Here is a 21052-nt window from a genome sequence, read left to right as displayed (position 1 = left end):
TTTAGTAAGCAAAGACTGACTTCTGCAGCAAATTTTGTACCTACTGTTAATAAATTCACACTGTGATCAGTCTGGTGTTTCATTTCACGGAATAACGGCCAAGCTAACTAGAGTGTTTATGAACTGATAATCTGCATGATTTGTTTCAAAGGGAATAAAAATCATTGTGCCTCAAGTGTTCATTTTCGATACATACAAGCCACGTAAAAATCCTTTTGCAAAAATGTTGCTAACGTGATTCTACAAGACCAGGTTGAAAATCTTATTTAGGAAAATAAAAATAAACATTTAATTATTGGTAATTTGGTATCCTAATATAGCCAATACTTGGTACTCGTATGGTATCCCACCGAAAAGGAAACAAGAGTTACTGCCCATCCCTAACTCTGAGAAATTGACCTTGTATCAGTTATTAACCTATTGGCTAGAAGCATGGGCAATATCTCATCACAAAACCGCTCCAGAAGAAGCACCACCTTCCTGTTCTCTGTGTATCAGTCTCATATTCTGATACCAAATTGACTCCATTCACTCTTCACACAGCTAATCCATTTAGCTGTGTCTTTTTCTCCAGGGAAAAAGTCTGGCACTGCCATGGTGCTCACAGGTTGTTGCAATGCTACAGCAATGCTGGTCAAACATGCACAGAGTGGTGGTGCATTAGAAGAGAAAGGCTGTCCTGGCTGAGCTGCCAGATGATGTCATAATCACAAGATGATTCGAAAACATGTAACATATACTATCAAGACTATCCTTGATATAAATGCAAAAAGATTTATGCTGCGCTTTGATGGAGAAAAACCACAACCACATGCACAGGGGACGTCTCGACACAGCGGGGGAGCCCCCGGAGTGCTGCATTGTCTGCTGGTTTGTGTTATGCTACAACACTTAGCTACAGTAGCTGATCAAATTAGCCTGCTCAACAGACAACAGGGAAAGTGCAAAATCATCTTAAAGGTTCACTCCTAAATGAGACTAGTCATATTTTACTCACCCTCATGTTTCATTTTTGGGTCAACCACTCCTTTTAGGATACTGAAAGTGTCTGGACAGGACACAAATTTTTTAAATATGAAAATAAGGCATAAGGAAAGTAATGAATAGGTTGCTTCAGCACTCGCTGTACAATACACTTAATATAGGCACAATCTTGACATTGGAAATCACTCAAATATGCACTTGACAATTCTCATGTCATCTGTCTATGTACATATGGCAAACAATGAAAAATCAACAATACAACTAAACTCCTATTTTCTTGCTTTTTTTCCATGGCACACAACAACAGAATATAAATGTACTGTATATTCCAAAGCCTATTTTCACAGCATGAAACTCACATAATAAATGTAAGTATGAAAAAATTATATGCAAAAGTTTGTGAATGACCTAATATTAAGCTGTTCAAAGGGTGCATACAAAGTAACGTGTCCCCAAAGAGATGTGAGCGGTGTAGCGAAACATTTTTAGGTTTTGGGCAGATGACTTTTGTAGGTCATGTAAAAAGGTAAAAGGTTTAACAGTGGCATCACTTTTTCTGAGGTTGATTTCAGATCGATGTGTGTCTTTGAGACAATAAATATAGTATGATGTGAACTCATTTACAGAAACCAAGATCCATAAATGTTTATATCAGACTGCATCAGTAGTTGTTGTGATCAGAGATGTCTGTCAAAGCAAAGGTTTCTCAGTCATGCAGTTCTTAATCTCTTTTCTAAAAAAACTAAGCTACTTGATTGCCCAAAATGAAGAACAAGCAAAATCCACTAAACTAGATGATCACAATGATTCAACAACAGGTGCAATAGAGACCTTTCAGTATGCTTTTGATAGGTGACTTGCTGCACTCAAACAAATCCTGTTTAAATTGCAATCAGAAGGATTCTTCTCCTTAAGTTTTGTGTTAATTTAAAATGGAAAGGTAATAAATGTAGGGGACATTCAGAAGGAATGGGAGTCTTCCATTGGTCATGACATCTGCCACTCTGGACTGAAAAACTTGATGGGGTGAGTCTTGGCCCACTTTGCAAAAACTGCCTTCTCTGTGATAAAACGGTGTCCGCCATATGGGGCACTCTCATGCAAAAGATACTCTGCACATTCGTCTCGACTTCCTGCTTCATAGTAGTGGTATGGTACCTTCCTGTAGTCCTCTGACCTAAAGGGAATGACAAGAGGAAAAGAGGCATAAAGGCAAAGGTTATTTTGTTATTTCATTACATGCAATGTACAACATTAAAATAAACAGTTTGTACAACCCAATTCACTTCCATAATGTGACATATTTCTGAGTGACACCGAATATTTAATGAGAAAAAATGCAGGGCTGGACTCGTGGGCAGAGCTGGGGGTGGTTTACTGGAGCTTAAACCCCAAATGTTTTCAGCAAAGCCCCGAATGTGTTTATGATCTTGTAGTGATGTCAAAAGTACCAATGCTTTGGTATGAAGCTAATACTAAAATATAAATATTTGAAAATTAAGTAATATATATATATATATATATATATATATATATATATATATATATATATATATATATATATATATTGCATATATATATAAATTAATGACATCAGTCTTTCCAAAGTATCAATATCACAGAATACAGACAAAATTCAGTACACTTGTTGTCAGCTGCTTTGCAGCACTCATGCATGTGTGCGTGGTCGAGCGCTTGCAAGAAGACCGCTCACGATTACGGCTGTGCCTGAATGGTCAAAATGCCTGTCTTGATGAGATATTGTAAACTTTTTTGAGTTGGTGCATCCAGATGCAGTAAGTATGTATCAAATATATAGGTACTGAATATAACCCTGAAAATGTCTAGGTTAGGGAGGGAACGAGACAACACTAGGGGACTTTCTTGAAGGCCTTGGTTAACTCTGAACTTGATAAAAGGCCAATGAGAAATTGGCAGACAGAATTTGCATGTCCCTCCCCCGGACATACGGGTATAAAAGGAGGGAATCGTGCATCTGTTCATTCAGGTTTTGCACTGAGGAGCCAAGAATACGGTTCGAACGTTACAGTGGCTCGGTTCAGTGTAGTGGCCGGGGGTAGACAATGTCTCGTTCCCTCAATCTGGGAACGGAGGTTACAACAGTAACCTAGACGTTCCCGGTCTGTCGCTCACTCGATGATGTGTCGAATGAAGCGACACTAGGGGTCCCTATTCAATCACGCCATGCGCTGAACCGTGTATGTGAGCTGCTGATGCAGTTGCGTGCCAAAGCAGCAGGCTGTGTCAGACTGGGGGTGCAAGCGAGCATGGGACATTGGCCGGGGCATGGGAGCAGGCCGCGGCAGCTGCTCCTTTTCTCTCTATATGTTTCTCGCATAGAGTTAAAGCGGCTGGGGCCATTTAACGCTATCAGACTATCACACACATTGGGGAAGGCATTCTTTTCCAACTCCTATTCTTTCAGGGGGAAAAGACCCCAAGAAGACCACTTAGATCTTCCACATCCCATCCAGGGGCCAGACGTGGAAGTTCCAGAGTTCTGGGCATGGATGCTAGAGGGTGCCCAGTCCCTGAGAAAGAAGGTCCTTCCTCAGGGGAAATCGCCAGGGAGGGGCTGTCGCGAGGAGCGTGAGATCCGAGAACTAAGTCTGCGTTGGCCAATAGGGGGCCACTAGAGTGACTTGTTCCTCGTCCTCCCTGACATTGCACAGCACCATTTCAGTGATACAATAAATGAATTTTTTCATTTATTGTATCACTGAAATATAGCAGGTCAGATTATTTTTCTATGGACTGTTGTATTGATGTAAAAAGTAATGTAACACTGCCAAAGAAAAATGCATGAGGACCTACTAAGTACTGGGAATTGGACGTTCCAAATTGGAAGAAAATTTGAAAAAATAAATAAATAAATCCTCATTTTACTATAATGCATTCTTTTATATCCATAAAAGAATGCTGTGTGACCTTAAGAGCATCTATCTTGAAAATAATCATTAAGGAAAAGTTTTAGCACCATATCAATTAAAAACAGGATTATCACAAACAGAAAATTAACCAAATTAACACAATGATCTGTTCTCATTAAATTTTTTCATTTATTGTATCACTGAAATATAGCAGGTCAGATTATTTTTCTATGGACTGTTGTATTGATGTAAAAAGTAATGTAACACTGCCAAAGAAAAAATCTATTAAATGATTCACAATAATGTAATTAAAGTGTTCTTGGTATAACATTAAAGTTAAATAGATAATCCTTTATTTTTCATTTAGTTAAGGGTGAATCATAAAATCACACTTTTAACATTAAATATAACTTATCAATCAATCAATCAATATTTATGTATAAAGCACATTTAAAAACAACCATGGTTGACCAAAGTGCTATACAAGGTAAAATGGTTATTACAAGAAAATAAAACATACAAAGTAGATAAAATAAATAGATAAATAAACTCACAAAAGGTCACAAAAATTAAGAGTATTGATAGCCAAAGAGTAAAAATATGTCTTTAGAGTAGACTTGAAGGTTGAAATTGAGGGAGCTAATCTAATATGTAGAGGTAGACTATTCCACAGTTTCGGTCCAGCGACTACAAATGCTCGATTGACACGTTTTTTTAGCCTAGATCTAGGCAAAGAGAATAAACCAAAATCTGAATATCTCAGAGTTCTAGAAGGAGTACAGTATATGGCTGAAGCAAGTTTGACAGATATTTAGGGGCCAAATTATGTAGTGCTTTGCAAACAAACAGTAAAACTTTGAAGTCAATTCTGTACTTGACAGGAAGCCAGTGCAAAGCTATTAGAATAAGTGTAACTGACTCGTACTTGCGAGTCCCCGTGAAAAGTCTGGCAGCAGCATTTTGTACCAGCTGAAGACGAGAGAGGGAAGACTGAGAGACACCGTAGTAAAAAGAATTACAATAATCTAAACAAGATGTTACCAAAGCATAAATCGCAGTTTGAAAGTTGGGCTTGGATAAAAAAAGGTTTTACTTTTTTAACATAACATAATTATGTGTGTTATATTTCATCTACAAAACATTGTGATCATCATACACTGGATAGAGGTAATTATAGGTAAAGAGAAGTTTGGATTTCATTAACTACACATTACTACAGGAATCATTATATGAAAACATCAGCGGCTCTCAACACTAGTGATGTTTCATTCGTGAACATATCTGTCTTTTTGAATGAATCTTTTAAGTGAACGAAACGTTCTCGTTCACCTCAATACAATGACTCACATTTCTCGTTTACTGATGTCTTTCCTTTTGTAGCCAATGTGCTCTAGTTTGCAGTGTGAGACTGCTTTGGTGGTTTTTCATGCCTGTAAAGACTGACTATAGCATGAGCCAATAGCATTTGAGTGAGTGATGTGAAGCATATCATTGGTTCGACCTGCTCAACGAATACACCCCTTCACCGAACTAGAATTAGTTGGTCTGGATTAGTAGTGTCATTCATGAAATAACTAAATGTAATGGTAAACTCGTTTGCGAACAAAATGAACAACTCACTCAGTCATCTCGTACGTGAATGAAGATCTGCTGAACAACTGAACGAGTTCAGTTCGACATGTGAGTCAATCGCGTTCAACAAGGAGAGAAAGTGGTGAAATGCACTTAAGACGTGTATTGGTTTGCACAAAACATGATCCTCAATTTATGAATATGCAAACATGACAGAAGACATACAGTAAATTAACATGAATAATGGATGGAATTGTGCTTTGATGCAAGCTTTTCTTGAACTTTTACTCTGTCGTGGTAAAAAATTATTCCTAGCATTTGACAAAATATAGGAAAAATAAACCTGCCATTTGTGGTTATGGTGTTTAAACTCTATTTTTAAAGTGTCTTCATACATGCCATCTCAGTGTATGACTTTCTGTTATGATTGTGTGGAATGCTGGAGAAGGCAGACGGGAGGTTTTGATCTAAACGCGGTTTTCTTTATTGCAACAACAAATAAACAAACACAGGAACAAATGAAAAGCCCACAATGGGAAAATCAAACTAAAAACAAGAGAGAACATCCGGGGGGTACACAGATTGACAAAACATCCACGAAGGGCAGGGTTACCTCGAACGAACACGAGTGACAAGAGTAGACATCGGGACGAACATGAAACGTCAACGATCGACAACGGAGAGGGCAAACAACAGGGTTTAAATAGACAGACACGAAGATGACAAAATAACAAACAGGTGCGGACAATAACACAGTGCAGGCAGTGATGAGGGCCGGGAAACATGGGAAGTGTAGTTTCTTTGACAAGGACTAGTGAAAAACGCGGGGCGGACAACAAGGAAAACGTGACATGGAATGTGATAAGTGAAACAGAAAACATGGCGCAGACAACAAGGGATCGTGACACTTTCTTCTGCAGAACACAAATTAAAATATTTTGAAGAATATTTCAGCTCTGTAAATCCTCACAATGCAAGTGAATGGGTGCCAAAATTTTGGATTTAAACCAGTGGTTAAATTCATGTGTTCAGACACGATATGATAGGTGTGGTTGAGAAACATATCAATATATAAGTCATTTTTTGTCATAAATTCTCCTCCCTGCCCATTAGGTGGCGATATGCAAGAAGGATGTGAATCACAAAAAACAGAAGGAGAATGAGAAAGAGAAAGTAAATTGGAAATTTAATGAGCAGGGAGGAGAAATTATAGTAAGAAAATTACTTTAATATTGAACTATTTCTCACCCACACCTACAGAGTCGTCTGGAGTATTTTCTTTTGCACTTATGTGGAATTTTGGAGCTTCAAAATGTTGGCACCCATTCATTTACATTGTATGGACCAAAAGAGCTGAGAAATTCTTTGATTGTTTTCAGCAGAAGAAAGAAACCCTGGGACACATCTGGGATGGCATAAGGGTGAGTAAATCAGAGAATTTTCATTTTTAATTCGCTAATGATTTATTTACCTTAAAGCCATTCCAAATGTGTATGACTTTCCTTCTTCAGCAGAACCGAAATTAAGAATTTTATTGGCGTATTTCAGCTCTGTTTGCCCATATAATGCAAATAAATAGGTGCCAAAATGCATATTTAGGCAGCATAAATGTAATCCACAGAACTCCAATCGATCAATTAATGTCTTCTGGTACAAATCGATTGGTTTGTTTAAGAAACATAATTATAATAAAAAAATTTTTAACTTTAAATTGTTGCTTCTGGCCAGCGCTGGATTGACGTTTGAAATGACCTAACTCTTGCATGTCAGTCGTTCCTCTGTTGTAAACAAAGCTTGTGCTTCCTAATTCTTGTGTGAATGCACCATTGCTCTTACGTAATGTGATGGTCACGCGATATGTCGACTGCTGGCAGTAGAGTTTGAATTATCTATTTATTTTATACACAAAAATATTGATTCAGTTCAGAAGACATTAATTGATCAACTGGAGACATGTGGATTACTTTTATGCTGCCTTAATATTCCTTTTGGACTGTCAAACAGCCAGCAGCTGTTTGATGGCACCCATTTACATGCATTATATGGACAAATGTAATCTTAATTTCGGTTCTGCAGAAGGAAAGTCATACACATCTTAAAAGGTATGTAAATCATGAGAGAATTTCGATTTTTGGGTGAACTAACCCTTTAACTGAACCAGTCGGTCATATAATTCATGAACAAACTGAATGTACTGGTAAACTAATTTGCGAAATAATTAAATTAATTATTCATATCGTTTGAGAATGATCTGCTGGCCGGATGAATGAGAGGAGGAGCTATGAGTCGTTCGTTCAGTTCGTCTCTCGTTCAACAAGAAAAGGGGCTGGATTAATTATGAATAAAGTGAGTGATGACCACACATTACAATGTTTATGCTGAAGTCACTTAGTAGAATTGTAGACAATTTTAGCAAATTTTAATAAAAAAAAATTAGACTTCTGGTCGTGAATTACTGCTTTTCGTTGAATGCAATTACTTAAAAGATTTGAGAAAACATTTGGTGCCATTCACAGGTGCAAAGGCATAACTTGATGAAATGGTCAGTGAACGAATCTGAATGAATATTATTGGTAAATGGAATTAAAAGAATCGAGTCACTGTGTCACGATTGCAGGTGAAGGCAGACACGGGACAAGGATCTACTCGCAGACACACTGAAATTAATCAAAATCACCACCACAGAGGTCAGATCAGATCTTCAACAACACACTTGTCTTCTCCAATATGGTAGGAAGCATTGTACGGTATAGTAAATGAAATGCAATTAAGAATAATGAATGAACAATAGTAAAAATCAAATGAGGAGCATGCATGTCATGACACTATAACAGGATGTTTGACAGGTCAGTCTAATGTGACAGGATGCACATAACAATGCCACAGTGACTGAGGGGTCTTTGGTTTCATGATGCAATTTTATGACTTTATAGTATGTCCCAATACTTGCACCCTTTTTTGCTACACACTAAAGAGTAGACACTTTTCCATCACAAAAAGAGTGCACACTTTATAGAGGCAAATTGGGATGCAGCAATGGCAAGAATAGAGCAGGGGCCTATACCATGAAGCTCATTGAACAAACTCTTTGGTACGATGATGCTGCTCATTAACTTTCTCTGTCAACTCAGGATTTGATGCACATTAATGAGTGATGTTTGCAGCGAACAGCCAATCGCATGAAACACGGAGCGAGAGCATGATTCAGATTCACATCTCGCGAGATTTAGCGGAATTTAATTCATCACTTTCGCCATGTTGTGGAGAAATTAAGCTTTTAATATTAAAATCAATCACTATTTGCAGGTATTATATTAATCAATTTCACTAGCTGTTTTATAGATAGCTTAATATTATATTGTTAATATTTTAATGGATATTTTTATTTAATTTTATGGTTAAAAAAAAAAGACTGTTGAAAATGTATATTTAGACCTTAAAAATATATATAACGAAGAGTCAATTTTATAGATTTCTAAGGTTTTTTTCTGTAAATTGCACTTTAAGAGACATGGTAGAGTGACTTCATTGTGTCAGAGATGACATTTTACACACAGCTGATTGGTTCAGTATTTGTTAGCGATCTGTAACCCCCCAAAAATCCTACCACGAGGTTAGCCATGTAGCGTAAATTAATATGGCGATGAACACCAGTAAAAGTCAATCTCAAAATCAAAGTCAAAGTCAGGTTTATTGTCATTTAACCTTTGCAGGGCAGAGAGAAAACAAAATACAGTTCTCCAGGAAACCTTGGTGCAAACATTATAGAATTACAGCAGCACAGTAGCACCACTTTACACCACTGAAAATAAATAAACATGAGCGACAGTATATACAGACTATAGACAATTAAAATACAAGCAATATACAATATTGTATGCTGTACCAACGACAAGGTGAATTGTGCAAAAATTTATTCCAGCATTTTGGATGGGGTGAGGTATTTGTTAATTAGTGCAATAAGCCCATATGGATGTATGTGTGAGCAGTCAGGCTGACCAACCTAAAACCCAGGGATGACACAATCTAAACTTAAAGGAGAAGCAGCACCAAAAAAACAAGCATTTCTGACTGAGGGTCAGAATGAGGGTGTTTTACAAATATTTGGCTGTTTTTCGTGCAAAAAAAAAACTTTACTAATATTATAAGTGTTATGTATACCTTGTCTTGTTTCACTGTTGCCCTTTTGTTTGCCATTTTTGTCACTTTTGCATTCCTTAGTTTTCACTTTTGTCCCTTGTGTAACTCCATAGTTTCTTTGTTAGCTTTCGTGTTCACCGTTCATTGTTTGCACCTGCCCTCGTTAATCTGCCATTTTGCTTCTGTTAATCACCTTGTTATCTTGTTTGAGTTCTGTTTGTTCATTGGCCCCTTTGTCCCTTGTTTTTGTATTTATACCCTGGTTCTTTGTCCAGTCCTTGTCTATCGTTGAATGTTGTTGTTAGCCTGGTATGTTTCCCCTGCCCGTGTTTTTCTAGTTTTATGTTTATTTCCCCATTGAGGGTTTTTCCTTTGTGTTTGTTAGTTTGCTTAATTAATAAAGTCTGCGTTTAGATCCGCTCTCCTCGTCTGCCTTCGCTTCCTCTATCGTAACAGAATGATAGACCCACAAATGGATCTAGTGGCTTACTGCAAGGAGCCTGTGCCCACGCCTTCCACGGTCAGTGAGCCTGTGCCCACGCCTTCCACGGTCAGTGAGCCTGTGCCCACGCCTTCCACGGTCAGCGAGCCTGTGCCCACGCCTTCCACGGTCAGCGAGCCAGCGCCCACGCCTGTCACGATGAGCGAGCCAGCGCCCACGCCAGTCACGGTGATCGAGCCAGCGCCCACGCCAGTCACGGTGAGCGAGCCTGCGCCCACGCATGTCACTGTGAGCGAGCCTGCGCCCACGCATGTCACTGTGAGCGAGCCTGCGCCCACGCATGTCACTGTGAGCGAGCCTGCGCCCACGCATGTCACTGTGAGCGAGCCTGCGCCTACGCATGTCACTGTGGCCAGAGCCAGCGCCTGTGGCCTCGACCGTCCCAGAGCCTTCTTGGGCTCTGCCGCGGCCCCGCCGTCCGCGGCTCATCCTCCTACGGCGTCAGCCTCTCGAGGCCCCCGAGCCTTCTAGGGCTCCTCCTCCCGAGCTTTCCAGAGCTCTGCCTTCCGAGCCTCCCGAGCTTTCCAGAGCTCCGCCCTCCGAGCTTCCTAGAGCTCCGCCTTCCGAGCCTCCCGAGCTTTCCAGAGCTCCGCCTCCCGGGCTTTCCAGAGCTCCGCCTCCCAGGCTTTCCAGAGCTCCACCTCTCGAGCCTCCCAGGGCTCCGCCTCTCAAGCCTCTCGAGCCTCCCAGGGCTCCTCCTCCCGAGATTCCCACGGCTCTGCCTCCTGAGCCTCCCACGGCTCTGCCTCCTGAGCCTCCCACGGCTCCGCCTTCTGAGCCTCCAGAACTTCCCACGGCTCCGCCTCCCGAGCCTCCTACGGCTCCGCCTCCCGAGCCTCATACGGCTCCGCCCCAAGAGCCTCCTGAGCCTCCTACGGCTCAGGCCCCAGAGACTCCAGAGCCTTCCTCGGCTCCGCCTCCTGAGCCTTCCTCGGCTCCGCCTCCAGAGCCTCCTGAGCCTCCTACGGCTCCGCCTCCAGAGCCTCCTACGGCTCAGGCCCCAGAGACTCCAGAGCCTTCCTCGGCTCCGCCTCCAGAGCCTTCCTCGGCTCCGCCTCCAGAGCCTTCCTCGGCTCCGCCTCCTGAGCCTTCCAGGCCTCCGCCTCTAGAGCCTCCTATGGCGCCACATCCATCGGCCCCGCCGCCAGAGCCTTCCAGGTCACCGCCTCTAGGGCCTCCTCCCAGGGCCCCTGACCCTGTTCCTGACCTGTGGCCTCCTGACCCGGCCCCTATTCTGTGGCCTCCTCCCAGGCCCCCTGATCCAGTTCCCGTCCTGTGGCCTCCTCCCAGGCCTCCTGACCCAGTCCCTGTCCTGTGGCCTCCTCCCGGGCCCCCTGACCCAGTCCCTGTCCTGTGGCCTCCTCCCAGGCCTCCTGAACCTGCCCCTGTCCGGTGGCCTCCTCCCAGGGCCCCTGACCCTGTTCCTGACCTGTGGCCTCCTCCCCGGTCCCCCAGACCCTGTTCCTGTCCAGTGGCCTCCTCCCCGGTCCCCCAGACCTGTCCTTGCCCTGTGGCCAGCTCCCAGACCACCTGCACCTATCCTTGCCCTGTGGCCAGCTCCCAGGCCTCCTGAACCTATCCTTGCCCTGTGGCCAGCTCCCAGGCCTCCTGAACCTATCCTTGCCCTGTGGCCAGCTCCCAGGCCTCCTGAACCTATCCTTGCCCGGTGGCCAGCTCCCAGACCACCTGAACCTGTCCTTGCCCTTTGTGCCCCCCAGGACTTCCTGCCTGCCCTCTGTGCCCCCTTGGACTTCCTGCCCTCTGTGCCCCCTTGGACTTCCTGCCTGCCCTCTGTGCCCCCTTGGACTTCCTGCCTGTCTGCCCCTCGTTGCCCCCTGGACTGTCTATCTGCCCCTCGTTGCCCCCTGGACTGCTTGTCTGCCCCTCATTGCCCCCTTGGACTTCCTGCCTGCCCTCTGTGCCCCCTAGGACTTCCTGCCTGCCCTCTGTGCCCCCCAGGACTTCCTGCTTGCCCCTCGTTGCCCCCTTGGACTGCCTGTCTGCCCCTCATTGCCCCCTTGGACTTCCTGCCTGCCATCTGTGCCCCTTGGACTGCCTTCCTGTTCTTGTACCCCCCTGGTCTGCCTGTCTGCCCCTTGTGTCCTCATTTTGTTTTTTGTGAGTTTTTTTCTCCTTGGTTTTTTGTTCTGTAGGATCGTCTGGAATCCGATCCTTTGAGGGGGGGCTCTGTTATGTATACCTTGTCTTGTTTCACTGTTGCCCTTTTGTTTGCCATTTTTGTCACTTTTGCATTCCTTAGTTTTCACTTTTGTCCCTTGTGTAACTCCATAGTTTCTTTGTTAGCTTTCGTGTTCACTGTTCATTGTTTGCACCTGCCCTCGTTAATCTGCCATTTTGCTTCTGTTAATCACCTTGTTATCTTGTTTGAGTTCTGTTTGTTCATTGGCCCCTTTGTCCCTTGTTTTTGTATTTATACCCTGGTTCTTTGTCCAGTCCTTGTCTATCGTTGAATGTTGTTGTTAGCCTGGTATGTTTCCCCTGCCCGTGTTTTTCTAGTTTTGTTTATTTCCCCATTGAGGGTTTTTCCTTTGTGTTTGTTAGTTTGCTTAATAAAGTAAGTCTGCGTTTAGATCCGCTCTCCTCGTCTGCCTTCGCTTCCTCATTCGTAACAATAAGTAAATCTCAAGGAACATATTAAAATTGTTTGTGTAATATTTAAAGATTTACTATATAAATAAACTTAATATTGTACTATATATATAAGTACTATATATTGCCAGCTTTGGCTTGGTCAGTTTCTGGAATGGCGTTGACTGACTGGTGGTTTTCATTCAGAGAACGACACCTCAGATGTAACATTTATACTTTTATTCTTAAGTATAATATATTCTGATATTTCGTTAATCTATATTTCATTAAATAATGGCCCCATAAGCATCCACAGAGGTCTTGGCAAAGCCCCAAATATCAACTGACCCTAGAACCGCTCCTAGCTGGACTTGCTTTTGTCCACCATCAGGAACTGACTGGATCATGAAATGTGGGCATTCAATTCCAGAATGAAGCCAGACCAAAATATAATATATAGCGAGCATGCCATGCAAGAAAGCGGGATGTTTGCACAATAAACATTGAAAACATGTATTTGGAAGATAATTTTTTTTTAAATGGCTTTGATTGCAAAAAAAAAAGAGGACTTGTTTATATTTAGGTCTTAGTGGTTTTTTTTGTTGGTGAATGCAATTACTGTAGTTCAATAACTGGGGTCACTGGATAATCGGAAGCGATAAGATAATAATGAATTAAAATCAGTTATGAGACATTCAATATCTCTTCATAAATTTGGACAGTTTTTAAATATTTATTGTAGCTTTGTGCTCTCAAAGACATCATTTGTATGGCAAAAACCTGTTTGAAAACACTTTTGGTGTGAAGTTGGAGCCGAGGGTGTGCTAATGCATCACTTAATACACTTCAATGTATTTGGCAGTGCTGATGCAAGTCATGAGAAAGCCCCTCAATGTGTATAAACATCATTCACTTTTACGCAATAATAGCTCTTCCGCTCTTTTCTCTCCGTGATGAACAAGGTAGACTCATATGCAAACAAACATGTGCTGCTGTAGCCAAGCGCACAATTGGCAGTAGCTGTAACCAATCAAGTGATCTGCCTTGGTTGGTCAACAATTGCCAAGCACACGATTGGCTGCTGCTGTAATCAATCATGAGGGTGTCAGCACCCTTAACCATTGTAGAGTATTACATATATAATTTAGAGATGTGGACGGGGTCTGTTAAAATGGGTATTTTGCACGCATTTTACCACCATTATATGTAGGGTAATTTGCACGCATACTAAATTTAGGATGGATTTTAGGGTCTTGAAATATGTGAGCTATGAACTAAATTAAACTGTCCTTATTAGCTAATGAAATGTATAACAGAATTAGTCGTGTTCGACAACCATTATAAATTAGATAAAAAAACAAATAACTAGATTATTTGTCTTAATAGATTCTCCACCATTGAAATCGTAATACAACATCTAATTCTATCAGCTCACAATTTCTACTGTAAGGAATTAGCTTTAATAAGTGAGTTATGATTAATTCACTTATTGGAGTGATATTATTCTCATGGCTCATATTCTCTATGTATAAGGGTAAGTTTTTATTTTAAAGCTCTGATCCACTGTTACTTTTTCCTCAAAGCTTGAATACTCTAAATTTTTAAGGAGAATACCCATAGAGATATGGAAGCTCGGGAGGCCTATTTTCTTTTAAGGTAATACAATTTTTCTCTCCTGGTAACACCTGTTGAATATTAATTTACAAGAGATTAACAGAGGTCAATTGCAACAACAGCTCACCACATTATGCTAAAATTGATCCTTCCCAGCTCAACTGCCTTTCTTTAAAATTACTTTGTTGTGGCTACTGTTCTCTCATTTCCCAGTCTTTACAGGTGACTGGGAATTGCTGTGAAATGAAAATTGCTCTTTGTTTTGTAGATGAAAGTGGAATGAATAAATGGTTGGGGAAAACATATGATAATAGCTAGTTTATAAACAAGCTAATCACATCATCGCATGCTTTGCTTATCATGTCTATCTACAGCAAGGGGTGGGTGGAGGGGGGACATGAGGTTGTTGGGAACACTGTTATTAAACTGCAATCAGACTGTGCGATTCATGATAAAGGGGATTAGTATGTTGCCAACTACAGACACACAAGGCAATGAGTTAGAACACGACAATTTGAGTATTTTACATGGCAGATGTTTATTTTTTTTAATCCAAAGTGACTTAAAATGCATTCAATATATATATATATATATATATATATAATTTAAATGTTTTCCCATATGTGCATTCACTGGGAATCTGTAGTTCGTTGAGCCACAGAACTATTATTTCGTACAGGAATAGAATTTTGACTGATTAAATAATTATTCCACTGTGCCAAAATGACCATTTCACAAATCAGAAAGAGAAAAAGTATAATTTTATGTGTAAAGTATAATATGATTTATTGCAGTAATACTGGTAATAGTAATAATGCAATAGGAATAGTAATACTTGCCTTAGCAATCACCACTAAAATATTATCGAAACACATTTTATTGCGCTAAGTCTGAAAACTTTTCATTATGGCAAGCCCATCAAGACAAACTCGACTGAGAGAGGTGTTGTCTATTGCTGAAGCTTTGTTACTATTATCAGCTCTGTAGTTTGTCATACATATAACACTCAGCAAATGGGTGAATTAAGCTACTTTATAGTTCTTGGTTGTGCATCAGTCTTACTTGCAGTACGTGTCATTGATCATGCCATAGACTCTGATCTCCTTGCACATGTCCATGGCCAGAATGAGTGTGAACCAACCAGTGCTCAGATATGACCCCGACTGAATCCTGCCAACACAAAATCATCATGTCAGCACTCTTCCTTCATCATACCTCATTTACATATGCTTGATTCAGCAAGAAGGAAATCATAAACACAGATTCAACACGTCAGAAGTCAATCCATTGCCATAACCTTCATTATTATATTTATAGATAGGCAATTGAAGATGCCACTTTGAATGACAGCACAGTGCTTTGAGCCTTGATTTGTCATAATAGAGTGAAAACTGATACTGAGTGAATACTGATACTGTGAGACAGATATTGCCTTGGTTAATAAATATGAATGAATTCTATGGCATAACATTTCTTTATTGTGCATTTATTAAAAAAAAAAAAAAAAAACAAAAAGAACTTTCTTTTTCTCTTTATTATCTAAATGTATAATTATCTAAGATTTGTATTCTAAACTGTTGTACCACTACTATATAAAGTATATTCAGCCGACCAACCTAAAATATGACTCATAAATAGGCAATTTAATACAACCTTACTGATATGCTGTAGACAGCAAGACTGATATAAGACTTTAGAAGCTGTTCTATACAGGACCTGCACGACTAAGAAATGTATAGTCACTGTGAAGTTAATAGACAAAATCATAGCAGTGCACAAAGTAAATAATGTACTATGTCACACACTATACACACTGCTTCACATGTGGAGCTTCCTTGCCCAGCATAAAAGCTCCTTTACAGCCTCAATAGCTCCATCAAACACATTCAACCCAGACTCTTATATTCACAGCAACCTTGGGTCCGTGAAACCCTCCCCTGCCGGGCTCAGGAGGGCGGTCAATCATGAAGACATATTAGAACATGTGGTCATTTAGAGAAGCTATTGGCACCTGTGGAAAACTCAATTTCCCTGGCGCTTTGTAAAGAACATGGGCTTCATCAGAAAGAGCAGACTTGCTTTCAAAGTACAGGCATTAATTTAAAGTTCCCCTCCCCATATCTCCCCACCATGACTCTGTGGAAGTTTAAATTGCCGTTCACACTGAATTTCAGAGGCATTGTTCACTTCTAAATCACATGATTTGGCTGATGGAACACAATGCTTTTGTAATGATGCTTTCACTGGTAGCTGCATAAACTTAAAGTGATAGCTGAACTTAAAAATGTAACTTCATGTTATTTAAACACATTGTGTTGTTATTTTGAATAATACATTATTAATGAATAATAGATAATGTGCATTGTTCAACTCTTGCAGGGGTGTAAAGTAACGAATTACAAATACTCAAGTTACTGTAATTAAGTAGTTTTTCCCAGGAATTGTACTTTTTTAAGTAGTTTAAAAATGGCATACTTTTACTTTTGTAAATTTTAAGTGCTGTATTCTGTGTTCGCTACTTCTCTGTCCTGATTTTATTGTTATCCATCAACGTGATTGGCTACGAAGAGTCTCATGACTCCTGTTAAACCCGCTAAACCAAGTCACAATCAATCACACAAAAACGTGAATGGCAGCTGTATATATTGGGCTCCAACTCTTATGGATGTGGAGGATGCCTCAACCTCAGTTCAACACCTGAACATCCACGGCAGCACCTGAAAGGGATTTTCGCAGTGAAAAGGGCCAATTGCTTGATGGTGTCATGTAAATTTAACTTGCTCAATCCAGATATTAGCATTAGTCCTGCCTCTAATTTGAAGAAACATTTTGAGATAAATGTCAAATTTCTGCTTACAAGATTCTATGTGAGTATAACGTAGCCTGTAATTTAGCTGTCATTGAGATTTTTGGGTTGCTGTGAGAGATTAATGCAATGTTATCAATAGGGCTGGGAGATATAACGATCTTGATGTTTATCAGAAAAAAAAGAGTTGTCCTCAATATCGATGATAAACTTTTGAGTATTTTCTATACTTAGTCTATATTCTACATATAGAACAGGGGTGTTCATTACATCGATCGCAATAACAAGACGACCACTGGTTGGTTGATCTAGATAAAATATAATAGATATAAAAAGATTGCGCACTGTTTGACTGACAGATGGCTAATGTTTGTGTGCTTTACATGCGCCTAAATGGTCAAATACACTTCATAATTCTGCCAATGCCTGTCTTGGTGAGGCATTAATGTAAATGCAGTCGTTTATGTCTAAAGTGAATTTAAACAGTGGGACAAAAAGCGAATTGGTACCAAAATGTCGGACTTGAAGTGTAACCGAAAAGACCACTGTCTAGTAAGTCATTAAAAGGCTAATAATCTAACAACAATAACAAGTAAACAGGAAAACCACTCACTGCTTTTGGCTGAATAACTTTAGTAGATTTAAAATTATTAATGTAATAGAATCAAACAGTGGAATTTTTTATAATAATATATTTTTTAAATATTGTTCGTTTTTTAACAATACTAACCCCTGATGATATGGTATAATAAATTACCAGGAAAGTATAGATGATAAAATTATTTATAATTATGCTTAGCTTTTATAAAGATAAATAGTATCAACATTTGCAGAGTAATACTTCAGCAGAATATTCCATCAGTCACAAACTTCAGAAAATTGTGCATCATGCATTAGAATGAGAACACAACCATTGCTGGGCTTAAAAGATACAAGAAATAAATCAGTGCAGAACATTGTATCTCAAAATAAGTTCAATGTGGTCCCCCAAGTACTACTTAAAGAAAAAAAATCTTCAGAAAAACACTAATTAAGATATTTAGAAGAATATTTAAGCTCTGTAGGTCCATACAATGCAAGTGAATGGGTGGCAAACCTTTGACGCTCCAAAAAGCACATAAAAGTAATTTATAAGGCTCCAGTTGTTTAGTCCATGACTTCTGAAGTGATATGATAGGTGTGGGTGAGACATTTTGCAAGAAATTCTTCTCTCTGCCAAGAAGGTGGCAATATGCATGAAGAATGTAAATCACCAAAAACACAAGAAGAACAATGTGAAATTTAATGTGGAGATTGACTGAGCAGGGAGGAGAATTATATTGATCTGTTTCTCACCACATCTATCATATCACTTCTGAAGACATGTATTTAACCACTGGAGTCACATGGATTATGATTTGGGGAGCTTCAAAATTTTTGCACCGATTCACTTGCATTCATAAGAGCTGAAATATTCTTCTAAAAATCTTAATTTGTGTTCTGCTGAAGAAAGAAATTCATACATATCCGAGATGAATTGATTGTGAGTGAATGATGAGAGAATTTTCAATTTTGGGTGAATTATTCCTTTAAAGTCCGATGTTGCCCCTGTACCAAACAACTTTTCCCACGCCTGCTCTATTTCCTTTATTATGCGGGACATGGCGCGCCAAGTGATCCTGATTTTTATAATTTTTTGCAATCCTTGCATTGTTTTGAACATGTTTTAAGAACAACAATAATTCGCTCTGTTGTCATTAAGGGAAATGTAGACCCTACACATAAACTGGTTTTAATGTAATTGTTTCATACATTATGATATTGAAAATAACTTTTTCATCTTTTCATTTCTGTAATCATGCCACCCTATTATTTTTTTGGAATCAGATTAATGTATTGTTTATCATAGATACCTAAGTGATGTATTTTAAAAGTTGGCAGACAAAAACACCTATAAAATACCAAAATATTTGATTCTTTCTGGCAAACAGCCATAAAAGGAAATGTAAATTAGAGTATGTGTGCTACATTTTGAAACTGCAGCATACAGTGTTCATTATATCGGGGCATCGTTTTTGCAACTCAGTACTCAGTGCTCATGAGTACTTTTAAATGAGCTACTTTTTACTCTTACTTGAGTAGTTTTTAGGACAGGAAATTTTACTCTACAATAGCAGAGTGAACGATTCATTTAAAAGGGATGTTACGGCTAAGTTCAACTCAATAAACAGCATTTGTGGCATGCTCTCTATCACCACAGAAAATAATTTTACCTTGTCCCTTAAATTGTAAAAACAAGCAAAAATCATGTTTACAGTGATCCACTTACAAAGGAAGTCTGTGTTGCTAAGCACTGCACCCGAATAAGCATTGAATAAACATTGTTTCCAAAGTAAAGCCACATATGTATTTTAAAATCAGACTAGTGTGATAGAATTGCTTACCAACCTTGCACAAACAGGGAAGCACAGCTATATCTAATTGATTAAACTAGGCAGGTAATGTTTAATGGTAAGGTTCTGCTGACTAATACAACAGAACATTGCTTTCCTAAGATTTTTTAAAACGATTTCTTCCCTTGGGATGAGTTCTTCATTTAGCCAGGGGCGAATGGTATAGAGTTGGCTAGCGCTCTCAGGCAGCACCAATTTGTCTTTGTGAGGGAACTAAGTATGGCCATTATTACCTGACACGTTAAAGAAGACAGACAGTTCCTCAAAGCTACGGTTGTGTTTACTTTCATTTCGGCAAGAACTATAAATAACCCCAAGGCTGTCAGCAGTTTCTAGTAAATGATGGGACTCCAGTAAGTGCACTGGCTCCTGTTCTTAAGTGGTTTTGCCTGGTCAGCACAATACTTTCCAAATTTATCCACTAACAGCTAATGGTGCCATACCTGTTTTTAGTCTTCATGTCAATGTGAAGGGTTTTTGTCACTCTTTTCACATCAGTCATTGCTCTTGTGTGTAATCAATACAAAAGAAAAGGTTTGACATTACAGTTAATTAAAGTTAAAGTCTACTGGACTTAGCAGGCTACCAGCCAAGCTGGTCTGGTTAGATGGTTTTAGAGTTTTGGTCATCTAAACCAGCTGAACATCAGATTGACTAGACTTGAAGACCAGCTAAACCAGCTGAACATTAGACTGACTAGGCTTAAAGACCAGCTAAACATCAGACTGATTAGGCTTGAAGACCAGCTAAACCTGCTGAACATTAGATTGTCTAAGCTTGAAGACCAGCTAAACCATCTGAACATTAGATTACCTAGGCTTGAACATCAGCTAAACCAGTTGAACATCACATTGACTAAGCTTGAAAATCAGCTAAAACAGCTAAACATTAGACTGACTAGACTTGAACACAAGCTACAACAGTTAAACTCCAGATTGACTAGGCTTGAAGGCCAGCTAAATAAGCTGAACACCAGAACATCATCATCAGCACCAGATGGCTTGAAAACCAGATAAACCATCTGAAATCCAGATTGACTAGGCTTGAGGATTTGCTAAAACAGTTGAACTCCAGATTGACTATGATTAAAGACCAGCTAAACCATCTGAAAACCAGATTTACTAGGCCTGATGGCCAGCTAATCCAGATGAACGCCAGGCTAACTAGGCTTGAAGACCAGCTACACCAGTTTAAACCAGCTACAACCAGCGAGCCAATTTAGGCTGGTTAATCTGCTTTTTTTGCAGGGTTGCCACTTTATATTGATGGATAGAATAAAGAAGATAACAAACTAACATGTTCAGATAAAGGGGATTGGAGTCAAGACACATCAAAGGCTGGAATCAAACCCACGTAAGTGTTATAGCTCAACACATCTGGAGCCTGCGCACTAACCACTAAGAAACAGCTCCGACACAAGTGCCACACTTACACACTTCTCTCTGAAAAACACCTGTCATAAGGGAATCTCTCATGCAAGAGATGCATACATCAAAACTTCCTGCTTCATAGAAGCGGAATG

General features: G+C 39.9%; 1 protein-coding gene across 1 annotated transcript in view; it reads right to left on the bottom strand.

The window, feature by feature from the left end:
• Window positions 1-462: 462 nt before the first annotated feature.
• LOC127644608 (alpha-N-acetylgalactosaminide alpha-2,6-sialyltransferase 3-like) overlaps window positions 463-21052 on the bottom strand; it is a 131501-nt gene continuing 110911 nt past the window's right edge. Inside the window, exons 4-5 of the mRNA XM_052127871.1 lie at window positions 15355-15462; window positions 463-2161 (exon numbers count right to left, since the gene is read on the bottom strand). Of these exons, the coding sequence (XP_051983831.1) occupies window positions 1972-2161; window positions 15355-15462 (298 nt within the window). The 3' untranslated portion in view covers window positions 463-1971. The remainder of the gene's footprint in view (window positions 2162-15354; window positions 15463-21052) is intronic.

The sequence above is a fragment of the Xyrauchen texanus genome, chromosome 6 (assembly GCF_025860055.1).
Source record: "Xyrauchen texanus isolate HMW12.3.18 chromosome 6, RBS_HiC_50CHRs, whole genome shotgun sequence".
Taxonomy (NCBI): domain Eukaryota; kingdom Metazoa; phylum Chordata; class Actinopteri; order Cypriniformes; family Catostomidae; genus Xyrauchen; species Xyrauchen texanus.
Note: the sequence above shows the minus strand (reverse complement) of the source record. Positions and strands in the feature narration are given on the sequence as shown.